The 13,181-nt window shown below is 48.5% G+C and overlaps 1 protein-coding gene across 1 annotated transcript; it reads right to left on the bottom strand.

Moving 5' to 3' along the window:
- Positions 1-7,449: 7,449 nt before the first annotated feature.
- LOC133139340 (vesicle-associated membrane protein-associated protein B-like) lies at positions 7,450-12,628 on the bottom strand. The gene is made up of 6 exons (XM_061258805.1): positions 12,394-12,628; positions 10,326-10,478; positions 9,353-9,456; positions 9,072-9,152; positions 8,102-8,284; positions 7,450-7,852 (listed from the first exon to the last, which is right to left on the bottom strand). The coding sequence occupies exons 1-6, from the start codon at positions 12,449-12,451 to the stop codon at positions 7,694-7,696; spliced, it is 738 nt and encodes a 245-aa protein (XP_061114789.1). The 5' UTR covers positions 12,452-12,628; the 3' UTR covers positions 7,450-7,693.
- Positions 12,629-13,181: the final 553 nt, after the last annotated feature.

Raw genomic sequence — 13,181 nt, 5'->3', positions numbered from 1 at the left:
CCTGCCCCCAGGCCCCTCCCCCTCCCCTCCAGGCCCCGCCCCAGGCCCCTCCCCCTCCCCTCCAGGCCCCGCCCCCAGGCTTGCCGTGTCGTGTGTCTGTGTGCGCTGCACTCTGCACTGGCTCCTGTACAGACTGTAAAATGCATTATTTTGTACAACTTTATTGGAGAAAAAAAAAAGAACTCGTTAGATAATCCCTGTGCCTTGATCACGACTGTACGTGTAAAATGATCTAAGATGTGAGATATGTTTTTCTGCGCTGTAGAGCTCAGTCCCGCCCCCCCACCCCTCCTGCTCCCACTCCCCTCCCCCCTTTTTATTTTTCTGATTTATGTACATATTTTTCATCCATATACATTGTGTATATATATAATGTATATGGATTTAAAAGACTGCTTTTTAGTAAAAACAAAGAACCCCTGACACAATTGTACACTATATATAGTATATATGTATAGAGTGTGTGTGTGTGTATGTATGTATACACACACATATGAGTGGTAAGGTTTGTGTTCACAGGTTTTGTTTTGTTTCTTTCTTTTGTTTTTTGTTTTTTTTTGGTCACCAGCATCTGCCTACATTTTTGGAGGGGGGGGGGGGGTGAGTGGGTGGGTGTTTGTGATTTGTTTTGTTTTTAGCTTTAAACTCTAAAGGAGAGGGGAAAAGTATCCAAATGCAAAAACATTGCTTGTTTCTACATAAACCAAATTTTTTTGCTAAAGAAAAAAAAAAAAGTGCGTTAGTGTTTGGGTTGTTCCTGGTGTGACCAAGTCTTCTCTCTTCAAGTGATCAGAAGTGACGGCCCCTGAACTACAACTCCCACAATCCCCCGTTTCATGTTTGCTTTCCAGAAGGCAGACCGCTTTCAGTCAGGGATTTAAAGGCCCACACGCATATTTTTGAGCTTTTCACATCATCCTGGAGCATGTAAAATGATGGGACAAGTATTCATATTTTAGGGTCAAACTGCTATTTTTCCCAAGCCGTTTCCATGGTTTCCCACGTGACATAACGTTTGTCTTTCCATAATTATCGGATAACGTCGGTAAACGTTAATACTGAGAACTGGTCACAGGAGGGGGAGGGGGAATTTGGCTCTAGGGGGGTGGGGTGAGAACAATTTTTCAAAGCTTTTGCGAACATTTGGTGAAAGAAAGAAAAAAAAAAAAACCAGGATGAGAATGTAACTGCATGTGGACCTTTAAAGACCAAATTCTACACAGGATCTGATTACAACCTTCCTCAGGCTACAGCATACACACATGGGATTTGAACCAGCAAGCCCTCCTTATCCCTGCTAACAAATTAAATGGGGCTTAAACCTGAAAAACCTTAGCGTATAATAGTCAGTGCTGCTCGTACGTGGAGGTGTTTCCCTGTGGGTTCTGTAGCAGAGATCCACGTGCACCTTGGCTGCTCCCCATCACTGTGAGACCAGAGTAGCAGGTTGGGAGACATTAACGGGACGTTTCTGCTCTCAGTTCATATCTGGTCTGGCAGATTTATTTTTGCTAAGGGCTGGCTATATCTGGAATTTTAGAACAGCAGTACTTGGTGTTATTTTAAGGTTACTCATAATTTATGAATGGTCACCTCGCCTCCTGGGTCGGAATCGGTTGCCGATTTTAAGGCGAAAACAAAAACCAGCCACACCCTGCGGCTCTCCAGGACCAGAAGTGAGGACCCCAGCACACCCTGCGGCTCTCCAGGACCAGGGTTGGGGACCCCAGCACACCCTGCGGCTCTCCAGGACCAGGGTTGGGGACCCCAGCACTCCCTGCAGCTAGAGAAGTTTATTCAACACAAAAAAAAAAAAAAAAAAAAAAAAAACCCAAACTGTTCTGTTCTAAATTTACTTGAATCTTACAAGTGTTCTACTGTGTTTAAAGAGAGGGTGAACACTGCTGTCAGTGTGTGATTAGCAGCCTCCGAGCCCGCTGGTCTGCAGGAAGTGAAGGTGGCCGAGCAGCACACTGAGGGAACAGCAGGGAACAGCAGCACACTGAGGGAACAGCAGCACACTGAGGGAACAGCAGGCTCGAGCAGCAAGCTGAGGGAACAGCAGGGGTCAGCAGCACACTGAGGGAACAGCAGGGTTCAGCAGCATACTGAGGGAACAGCAGCACACTGAGGGAACAGCAGGGTTCAGCAGCACACTGAGGGAACAGCAGGGTCCAGCAGCACACTGAGGGAACAGCAGCACACTGAGGGAACAGCAGGGTTCAGCAGCACACTGAGGGAACAGCAGGGTCCAGCAGCATACTGAGGGAACAGCAGCACACTGAGGGAACAGCAGGGTTCAGCAGCACACTGAGGGAACAGCAGGGTCCAGCAGCACACTGAGGGAACAGCAGCACACTGAGGGAACAGCAGGGTTCAGCAGCACACTGAGGGAACAGCAGGGTTCAGCAGCATACTGAGGGAACAGCAGCACACTGAGGGAACAGCAGGGTTCAGCAGCACACTGAGGGAACAGCAGGGTTCAGCAGCACACTGAGGGAACAGCAGGGTTCAGCAGCACGCTCAGGGAACAGCAGGGAACAGCAGCACACTGAGGGAACAGCAGGGTTCAGCAGCACATTGAGGCAGGGGTCGGCACTCCTTGTCCTGGTGAGCCGCAGGGTGTGCTGGTTTTTGTTTTCACCTTAATATCAGCAACCAATTCAGACCCAAGAAACCAGGTGAGGCGAGTTAACTGTGTAATCAATTGCTTTAACTGAAATGCCAGCACACCCTGTGGCTCTCCGGGACCAGGAGTGAGGTCCACTGATCTGGCCAGTAGGCCGTGGAGATTGAGCATGTGTGGTGACATCACCGTTAAAGCAGTGCAGGTGACAAAATGGTGATGGAAGTGTAAATCCTTACTATACTTTTTTTTTTTTTTTTTTTTTTTTTACAAAGAAAGGTTGAAATTCAATATTGTTTGTTCGTTTTCCTGACACCAGTATGAGGTCAAGGGTTCACAAACAGACCCCAAATTGGCGGAGCTACTGGTTGTCGCCAATGGCGCACAGTTTTTTAATTGACGGACGGCACTCGATACAGAAGGTTCTGGAGGCTCGCCCTTCGGAGGGATCTCACCGGTCCGGTCCTGAAGCAGAACTCCAGGATGAGGACGATGGACCTCTTGGGACGGGACAGATGGACAGGCTTTTTATTTTCCCCAGGTAGGTCTGCTCGATCCTCTCTGTCAGAACCCGAGGAATCAAAAGGTGGGCAGGGAAAATGGGGGGGGGGTGTTCAGCCAATCAGATGTGGAGAACCAGTTCTGGGCAAATATGACTTGGGTCAACAGACTTTTCAGAAATGTCATTAGATCTGTAATCACCACTGTGAGCTCAGTTTAACGCCTCTTCCAAAGGAGGATCACACTGGGGCATTTGAGGAATGAATGTCCCTGACTGGCTCATCAACACCAGCTTGGAATCAGCTCCTGCTTCAGCAGTACAGGGTGGTATGGCTGATTAGCTTCAGCAGTTAGCCATGAAAAGGGTACAGGGTGGTATGGCTGATTAGCAACAACGTTTTCACAGACAGGTGAGGTTGGGGCGTTATTTATTGGACGGAGTGCGATGCTATGGTGCCATAGACCAGTATTTTTTTTCCCCACAGATGTTAATCTCTTAGGCCTTTACATAGAAAGCGGTCAGCTAGACTAGACAGCTGTGGATTACTGATGGTGTCTGTTTTCATCTGTGCCCCCCCCCCCCCAGGTATAAGGCTCAGAACCTAGTCTTTCTATCACCTTTGGAAACTTTTATTGCAGTTTATCAACATGAGGACCAAGGTTGTGCCAATGAAAGTCAAAGTCAATCAAATTGGGCCTCATTTATAAACGTTGCGTATGCACAAAAGAATGCGTACGCCACTTTCTAAGCAAACTTTGGCATTTATAAAAAACGAACTTGACGGGAAAATGTGCAGTCCTCCACGGAAACTCTGACCCATGCGTACGCACATTAACTGGTGAAATGAGAAACTGCGACTCCGATGGCAATGGGATGAAACGCGAGAAATGGTGTGAAATTGATACTGTTGTGTCCTGTGCCTTTAATGCTCGTGACGTAAGACCAGGAAAACGGGAAGTGAAACAGGATGTAAAAATGTATAAAGATTTGCCGGGAGTTGTGGCTGGGTATGGCTGCTGTAAGGACGTGCTTCGTCCCTGTTATACTTATTAAAGTGTTGTATTGTTGAATCTCGCTATACGGGTTCTCTCCCTTCCTACGTGCAACACAACATTTGGCGACGAGAGAAGTCGAAAATGATACACACCAGATACCACTGTGTAAAATAAATCGAAATATTACCTCTCACGTATCATATATGAAGAGTTAATTTGCAAAAACGGATAAAAGCCTCTCTTACAACGAATAAACAAACAGCTGTTTGATTGATGCTCCCTGGAGTGCCCAAAAAATATGATTTAGGATGATAAATATAAACGGAGATGTTGTAAAATAATCCCTCAAATATGTAGACGAATCGTTAAACAATACTTCATGTTATTAAATGTATTCTCATAAATAATATGGTGAACAGTCGGACAAATTACGCTGCACTGATGCCGTTTACAATGCGTCAGTCGGGCAGATACGAGTGCATAGTTTCATATATTGTTATATTCATACATTATGTTTTATAATGTGTTTATTGTTATGGATTTTTGTTCGTTTTATCTCTTAATTTTGTAACTGTTTTCAATGGTGCTAGACAAATAACGTGTATTATTATTATTATTATTATTATTATTATTATTATTATTATTATTGTCATAATCGTCATCATCACATTCGTTGTGCAGAACTGTTCGTCATTTACAATCAATCAGGATAATTCCCACACCCGTAGCTTTTCAGAGGCAATCAAATGGCTGAAATCCCTTTTCTTGGCCTTCTTTTCAGCGTTTGCCATTGTCGTCTTCGTGAAATGCATATTCATTTGGGGTGTTTCACTGCCTATTTATAGGCAACTGTGGGCGGGACATGAAGCTGGCAAAGGTGCGCCACATTTAGAGTTGATTGTGATTTACAAAGGAAAACTGGCGTGGGATGTGCGTATACACTGTTTTATAAATCAGAATATTTTTGTGCGTGTGCAGGTCCTGGGTTTCATGCTTACGCAACCTTTTGACGTGAATCCTACACAGTTTTATAAATGAGGCCCCTGATCTGAGCCCAGTTGAGCATGCTTTTCTGAAGAGAACTTCAAGCGGACTAGCCCCCAAAACAAGCTTGAGCTAAAGATGGCTGCAATACAGGCTTGGCAGGGCATCGCCAGAGGAGACACCCAGCAAATGGTGATGTCCTTGAATCACAGACTTCAAGCAGTCAATGCATTCAAAGGATACACAACAAAATACTGAACATGACTACTTTCATTTACATAGCATTGCTCTGTCCCAAACATTATGGTGCCCTAAAATGGGGGGGGGGACTGTATAGTTGGAAGTAATTTATACACAGTGAAACCTAAATGTTTAAAAAATGTGGCAATCTCAAATTGTGGAGTACAGAGGCAAATGAATAAATTATGGGTCTTTGCCCCAAATATTATGGAGGGCATTGTAGGTGTGGCTGTGTGTTGGTTCCGGTCAGACTGTTTACATTCTAGTCTAGCAATCGACTAGCTAGTTATAGCAAGCACTGTTTACCCCTCCTGGGGGTTAAGAATGCAAAAATACCACAGGAAAGTGAATGCTGCAGTACAATAGTTATCAAAGAATGTCGGTTTTAAATTTGTAGCTGTGGTTCACTTAAGACTTTATTGTACGACATTTGTTTTGGTTCACAGAGGAATCTGTGTTTATTTGATCATGTTGGCAAGAGTGAGTACGTCACAACTCGGCCAATTTGTGCCCCATTCAGAATCCAGATTTCCCCGACTCGATAATACGGTGTTCATGTGGACCTCTCCGGAGGGAAACCCAAACAGACCGCAACTCTGACCCCAAAAGTAGAACACTTGAAAGGAGGGACACACCTGCTACAGGTAAACTTCACCTGTTGATTGGGTTAAAATGCCCTTCTAGGCCAGTGTTGCCCAATCACAGAAGGCTGAGAGTTTGCAGGTTTCATTCCGACCAATCCGCTGCATTCATTAATTGGTTCCATCCTCACTGGTCGGAGGTGTTAATTAGTGAAATGTAGTGATTGGTTGGAACGAAAACCTGCATCCTCCTGTGGCACATGATTTGGCATCATTCTTCTAAACATCTTCAGGTGGAACTGGTCTATTCAGGATGTGCAGAAAATATGTTCTTTTTTTTTTTAAAAAGCAAGCATCAGAGCCTACAGTCAGAAAAACCGCCTTAACCTAAATGTAGACACAGAATGGTCCCCCTTTTTAAAGAAGACAGGTTTATTAATATTGGGGTTTTTTTGCTGATATAATCTCTCACACATACACACACACATAGAAGTCTAAGCTACCAAGAATATGTCCATACCTCTATACACTGGGGTTTGAGAGGAAGCGTGATTTGTACATAGTGCATTACAGTGTTCATAATGACAGAACGTTAATGGGTATGTGGGTGAGTCGGATCAGAGTGAACACGGTCAGTGTGCGCGTCGGAACGGGAAGCCATTTTCCTTCTCGTGCTTGCGGCCGCGGAAATGGACGGTTCACCTCGAACAGCAGGACAGAAAATGGCTGCCGTTTCTTTCACCCGATACCCGACTGACATCTCAAAGGTCTGGAGGACTGCGATCTCCCCACCATGTGTCCTCTCGTGGAAGAGCGCGGTTTCGGAGGTGCGTTTCAGTACGGTTTTGCGAGAACTGGGTGGGGCCACTGGATTTGGACCAATCAGGACGGGGCCACTGGATTTGGACCAATCAGGGCGGAGCTGCGTACGCGGAGCGAAGCCAACCGAAATCACAGTTTGTTTGGTTTTTTTTTTTTAGTTTTAGTTTTTACAGCTCTCAACTCTTTTAAACAGCAAATACCTGCAAATACAGGGCACAAGACACCAGGCTTGTTTTGTTTGTTACATAATTTTTTACAGTCGTTCGCCTCGGGGCCTAGACCGCTGCATGCAGTGGTGGTACTCATTCCTGTGTGCAAACTAGGAGGGGGGGGGGGGGGGGGCAGCAAATTAAATACAGTTGTGCAATTATACAGTAAGTCCTAAAAGCTGAGTTATCATGTTTAAAGCTGTTTTTGACCATGTTTGGAAAAAACAGAAACTCAGCCCCTCCCCCATGCAGGGTGGTGATGTCGCAGAGCCCCGCCCCCTCCCAGTGGCCATGACAACAGCAATCGTTAAAAGGACATTCGCAGGACACAATGCCGAGGTCACATGACCCACTCTTCTCCCCCCCCCCCACCCCCACCCCCACCCCCACCCCCGGGCTGTTACAAAAGCCTGATTGGACCAACTAGATCTCACAGATTATTACACCCCGCCTCCCTCCAAACCTGGCCTGTAATTGGCCAAGAGTAGTGAAGGGGAGGGGCAAAGGGGGTAATAATAACAGTTAAAAGGCAAGACCTGTGACTTTTTTTTTTTTTTCTTATTTCATTATATGATGGACTACCATCTTTTTTTCTCCTTTTTCTTTTTTTTTTTTGTTTACACATTTTCACCTTTTAAACTTAAGTCCAAACGATACGCCGCTCTGATTAAGAATCTGAATCCATCGTCTTCATCGTCTTCCTCATCTGCGTTTCTGCTCGGCCCTCCCGTCCTCTACAGCAGCAGCTTGCCGATGATGACTCCGATGACGAAGAACAGGACGGACAGAGCTAGCAGCCGAGTGCTGGGGCCTTCCTCCTTCAGCCCCACCCCTGAGGAAGAGGAAGAGGAGGAGGGCATAGGGGCCGGGTTCTTCCGTAGGCCGTCGTCATCCTGCAGGGGAGGGGGGAGGGGGAGGCACTTCTTCATTTACATTCAGCTCAACTTTAGCATTTAGCGCTTCATTTAAGCCGGCGGTATTCCTTTACCCCGGAACACAACCAGACCTTCTCACACTCTCACACTCTCACCTCACACCTCACACCTCACACCTCACACACACCACACACACACCACACACACACCACACACACACACACACACACACACACACACACACACACACACACACACACTCCTCACCCTCATCTGCATCTGCCGGTTCTCCTGCCGTAGCCGCTGCACCTCCACCTGCAGCCTCCGGCTCTCCTCCATGATCTTGCGCACCTCCGTGTCGTCCAGCGCCGCGCTGCCGGACTTGGGCAGGGGGGGCGGGGACTCTGCCTTGGTGGAGGAGGCGGCGGAGAGCTTGGTGTCCGTGTCGTGCTGTAACAGAAGTGTGCCTTTTTTTAGAGCCCTGTGATATCCTACACCCCAGATATGGGGGTCCCGCACTCAGGAGGAGGCCAGGCCCAAGATGTTGAAGGAAGAGCGATCTCAACTGTCAGCTCCTATTGCTCTGCGGCCCAGGGCAGGAAGTGCCATGAGCGTGTGGAGTTACGCCAGTCTCTGAGAAGAGCCAGAAAAACCTTCAATTTCAATATGCGATGGTGAACAACTTTTTGGTTAAGGCTATATTTCGCCCAAATAAACCTATCCCAACGCCTTGAGCGGAGTTACGCGTGGAGGTCTTTGACCTCTCGCTGTGATCCCCAGTAATGCTCATGACCCCAGCCCCACCCCCGACTCCCTGTACCCCAACGCCCGTGGGCGGAAGGCAGGGACTGGACTGAGCTGTGTCATTTCTGACCCCATCTAGCCTGAGACGCATAACATAACGCCATTCAGCCCAGCAATGCTCGCCTTTCCCTACCACTGAAGTGTACTTCACGGTTTAGCTTAGCAAAAAGCTAATAGGGGTGGGGGGAGGTGCGTCTTCAGTCTGAGTCGTTCTGTACGGCACACAGTGTCTGATTCTCCACCAGAGCTGCCCGGTCGTGTGCCAGGAAGGGGTGGGAGCGTGTAGGTTTCCACTCCAGCTCATTACACGAGTGAGTTCCCCCCTCTCTGGTTGGCACATGATGGGGCAGCACTGATCCGTGCTGAAGGCACTACGCTCCCGCGGCCAGCACAGGTGCGCTGCGCTTCCTCTCTCTCAGGGGGCTCTGCTCACCGTTTTCTCGCTCTCCGGGGGAAGCTCAAAGACACAGCGCAACTTCGAGTCCATCAGCTCCTCCGGCTTCGCCTCTTTCCACTGAGAAACGGTGAGGGGGGGGGGGGGTAACAGATCAGAAGCACGGCCAGGGTCAATGTCCGTTTTCATTGTGTGGACACAACATAAAGGGACAAGTCTAAGAAACATTCATTATGGCCTAAAAACCTTCAGCGTAAATGTAATGAGTCTAGAGAACGATTTCCCTCTCCCCATATCGTTCCTCCAGCAGATGCACTCACCACACACTCCATGTCCGTCATCTCGGGAGGAGCCAGCATCGACTGCACCATGAACTTGTGTTTGCTCTTCTCATTTGGGTCGTAGTCAAAGGGCTGCAGCATAACTGAGGGAGGGAGGGAGAGGGAGAGAGAAGAGGTAACATTTCACCCATTCACATGTGCTCCTGCCTGGCCTACATCCAGACCCTGCACGTCACCTACAGACTTCCTGCGTCTCTGTTTGCGAGTCCCTGCGTCTCTGTCAGTCCCTGCGTCTCTGTTTGCGAGTCCCTGCGTCTGTGTCAGTCCCTGCGTCTCTGTCAGTCCCTGCGTCTGTGTCAGTCCCTGCGTCTCTGTCAGTCCCTGCGTCTCTGTCAGTCCCTGCGTCTCTGTTTGCGAGTCCCTGCGTCTCTGTCAGTCCCTGCGTCTGTGTCAGTCCCTGCGTCTGTGTCAGTCCCTGCGTCTCTGTTTGCGAGTCCCTGCGTCTCTGTCAGTCCCTGCGTCTCTGTCAGTCCCTGCGTCTCTGTCAGTCCCTGCGTCTCTGTCAGTCCCTGCGTCTCTGTCAGTCCCTGCGTCTCTGTCAGTCCCTGCGTCTGTGTCAGTCCCTGCGTCTCTGTTTGCGAGTCCCTGCGTCTCTGTCAGTCCCTGCGTCTCTGTCAGTCCCTGCTTCTGTGTCAGTCCCTGCGTCTCTGTCAGTCCCTGCGTCTCTGTCAGTCCCTGCGTCTCTGTCAGTCCCTGCGTCTCTGTCAGTCCCTGCGTCTCTGTCAGTCCCTGCGTCTCTGTCAGTCCCTGCGTCTGCGTTTGCGAGTTCCCGCGGCTCAGCACCGAAGCCGCCCGCTGGTGGCCAGAGAAGCACTGGAATAGAACTATCCAAGCTGTCTCCAGTGTTGCCTGGGCAACCAACAGCTGCACTAAGCCTCGGCGTTGGCGGCATTAGCGGCTCTCCGCGCGGCCGTCCCGCAGGGAGTGTAAGGCGAGCCGGCGCGCTGCGTACCCGACACGTTGATGGAGGTCCCCGAGTCGATCACGCCGCTGTTGGGCCGCACACAGTACCGCCGCGGGGCCGTCGTTTTCACTTTGAAGCAGACATTCCGGGCCGTGGGGTTATTGAGCTTCAGCGAGGCAGTCACCACGTCCGTAAACGGCCCTGAAACAGAACATTACTATTATTACTCTTATTATTATGATTCTTCTTTATGATCACCATTGCCTTCTAAGGCGACGAAATGCCTTAGAAGGCAATGCCCTCTGCATTTAACCCGTGCAAGGCCAGGGCCGTCGTCAAGGGCAACGGCAGGAGCACACCGAGGGGAAACTTAGCAGCGGAAACTCGAGCGGACACGGGGAGAACACGCTAACTCCACACAGAAAGACCCGGAAAGGGCTCGAACCCAGGACCTTCTTGCTGAGAGGAAACGGCGCTACCCACTGCACCACTTAGATTTACGCCTGGTGTCTCCAGCCTCGGGCCTGGAGAGCCACAGGACACACATGCCTAGGGCTGACGGCACAAAACCAGCACACTGCTCTGCGTAACCGGTAACGTTAACAATGAAAACCATCAGACCCAGTGTCTCCGGGATCAGGAGCGCGATTCATCTCACCAGCAACATAACAATATAAATAAATTAATGTACTTGTCACTCTCCCTGTAGTGAATCTGCAGTTTGGCATCCAGACCCCAGGGTCACAAATAAGACAGTCTCCATTTTCTCCACACTGACACTAATAACCTACATATGAATCTGCCGAAGGCCTTCATCCGGGGATTACTGCAGGACCTATGTGTTAACATTCTCCTCTTGTTTACCCCGATATTTACCAGAGCAATAGAGGTTAGGTGTCACTGAAATAAGAGCACAGGCCCATCTCAGGACGTGACACCTGAACTCGCCCCTTTTCACGACACTCTTGAGAATCCTAACAGGAACAAAATTATGTTCCTAATTTGCCCATTAATTGGTAACCGTTCTCGATACAAGAACGATATGCAGCCTTATGCGCGTTAAATACAGTTTGATAATGCGATACAACACATGACAGTGCCCGCTTCGGACCTTTGGGCCAAATGATGCAAAATCTAAACAAACAGATCGCATCAGCGGGCTTCAGCAAGAACTAAATTATTCCATTCGTAAGAACGCTGGACACTGCAGGTACGTCTTCTGTGAAGACCGGTAGTGGTATTCCCGGATTAGGATTAAAGGCAGCGATGTTCGCATTTTCCATCACATTTCCTAACTAGGATCTCTAGTTAATTCTACTTTTCCATCAAATCTGTGTTTTGGCCTGTACACCAGAGGCACACAATACAGGCCCCTTCTGTGTTTCGATCACCACTGATTCTCCACCCAACCACCTCGGATATAGGCAACATACATGTTGAAGCTGACACGTTTGATACGTTTAACAACATAACGCAGTGCACCTACAAATGAAGTTACAAAACGCAGAGCCCGTGTGAAAAACACAACAGAGGGCGTATGTGCCGCAACAGCGCTACATCGGTTCCTATTCCGGCCACTCGGCTGCGAACGTCGGCGGAACTTACTCCCTGAATGAGTCAACCAGCCAAATTCGGATGGGTTATAATGGATGGCTACGTTTCCAGCCACCTAGCTTGGTAAATTAGCGAATGGTATACATCAATAATAATCAACTGGGGAGTGGGAGAGGGAAGAAGTCACAGCCAAAAATCATAGCTCGCGAATATACATTTCATTGTCTGGCACTAGCATGCTAGCTTAGTAAGGCAGATAGCCATGTATCTTGCTAACGTTAGGCCTCATGTTGCTTGTTAATAGTGCAGAGTGCAACCGGAGACGAGAAAGGGACCGTTCCAACGGGCCTCGGACATAAATGTAGCATGCTAACATTAGCTAAATTAGCTGACGCAATGATCCGCCTTTCACCTGTTCAGCACACATGTGAAAGCTAACCGGCCCTAAATGAGATTGCCAAGCAGCCCCCCCCCGTCCCCCCCGTCCCAGCCCCAGCCCCAGCCCATGAAAGCCGTGGCCAAGGGAGAGCGATATCAGCAGGCCGCCCCCTGCTTAACACACCTCGGAATTTCAGTTCGTGTGGTGGTTCCAGCACCAACACCTGGTCCTGTCTGGCCATGTCCCAGCGCTTACGGTCGCGATTCGGCGAGCTGTCGCTGTAGTAATCTCACAGATATTTTGTGTTGTTATCCCGTCTCCCCGGTCAGCTAGGAGAACCCGAACCGCACGACTCTCCTGCTCGCAGCTGTGACGATGCAGGAAGCAGGTGGGAGCGAGGCTTGTGACACATGGGAGGGACGGATTATCGACTATGGAAAGTCGTGTGGGCCAAAAATATGCGTAGACTTTCTAAATTTAGAACCGCGTACTAGCGTTCTACTAAATTTCAGGCGATTTTCATTTAAATGTAGTCCGAGTTGTCTGCTGGGTATGCTGTTTCGAACACAGCCGTTGTTTTCCGTGGCTGGAGTTATCCAGTCTTAAATGTAACGATAGATTCTATTAAATGTTCTTTCTGTAGCGCTTTTCACGGCAGACTGTCCCAAAGACGCTTTACATAGTAGCCAGAGGGTAGAAAAATGGGAAATATCAGTCCAATCATTTGTTATGCCGTCTTGTGACAGCTGTTATGTGTATGGCGGCGTCATGTGAGCCTAGCGAGGGGTTCAAGTAGTGTTACCAAATCACCGATGATTATTACCGCTGTAGCAGTGGTATCTGTACGTTTTTTGTAAATGTATCACCTGCATGTTCATTCTGTCTCAAAGAAAAAGAAACAACCCCTCATTTAAATGTTTTACTGTTGCTCTTACATTAAAAAAGAAAAACATTATCTATTTTCCGTTTGG

The sequence above is a fragment of the Conger conger genome, chromosome 10 (assembly GCF_963514075.1).
Source record: "Conger conger chromosome 10, fConCon1.1, whole genome shotgun sequence".
NCBI classification, from domain to species: Eukaryota; Metazoa; Chordata; class Actinopteri; order Anguilliformes; family Congridae; genus Conger; species Conger conger.
The sequence above is the reverse complement of the archived record's forward strand: the minus strand, read 5'-3'. Positions and strand labels throughout refer to the sequence as shown.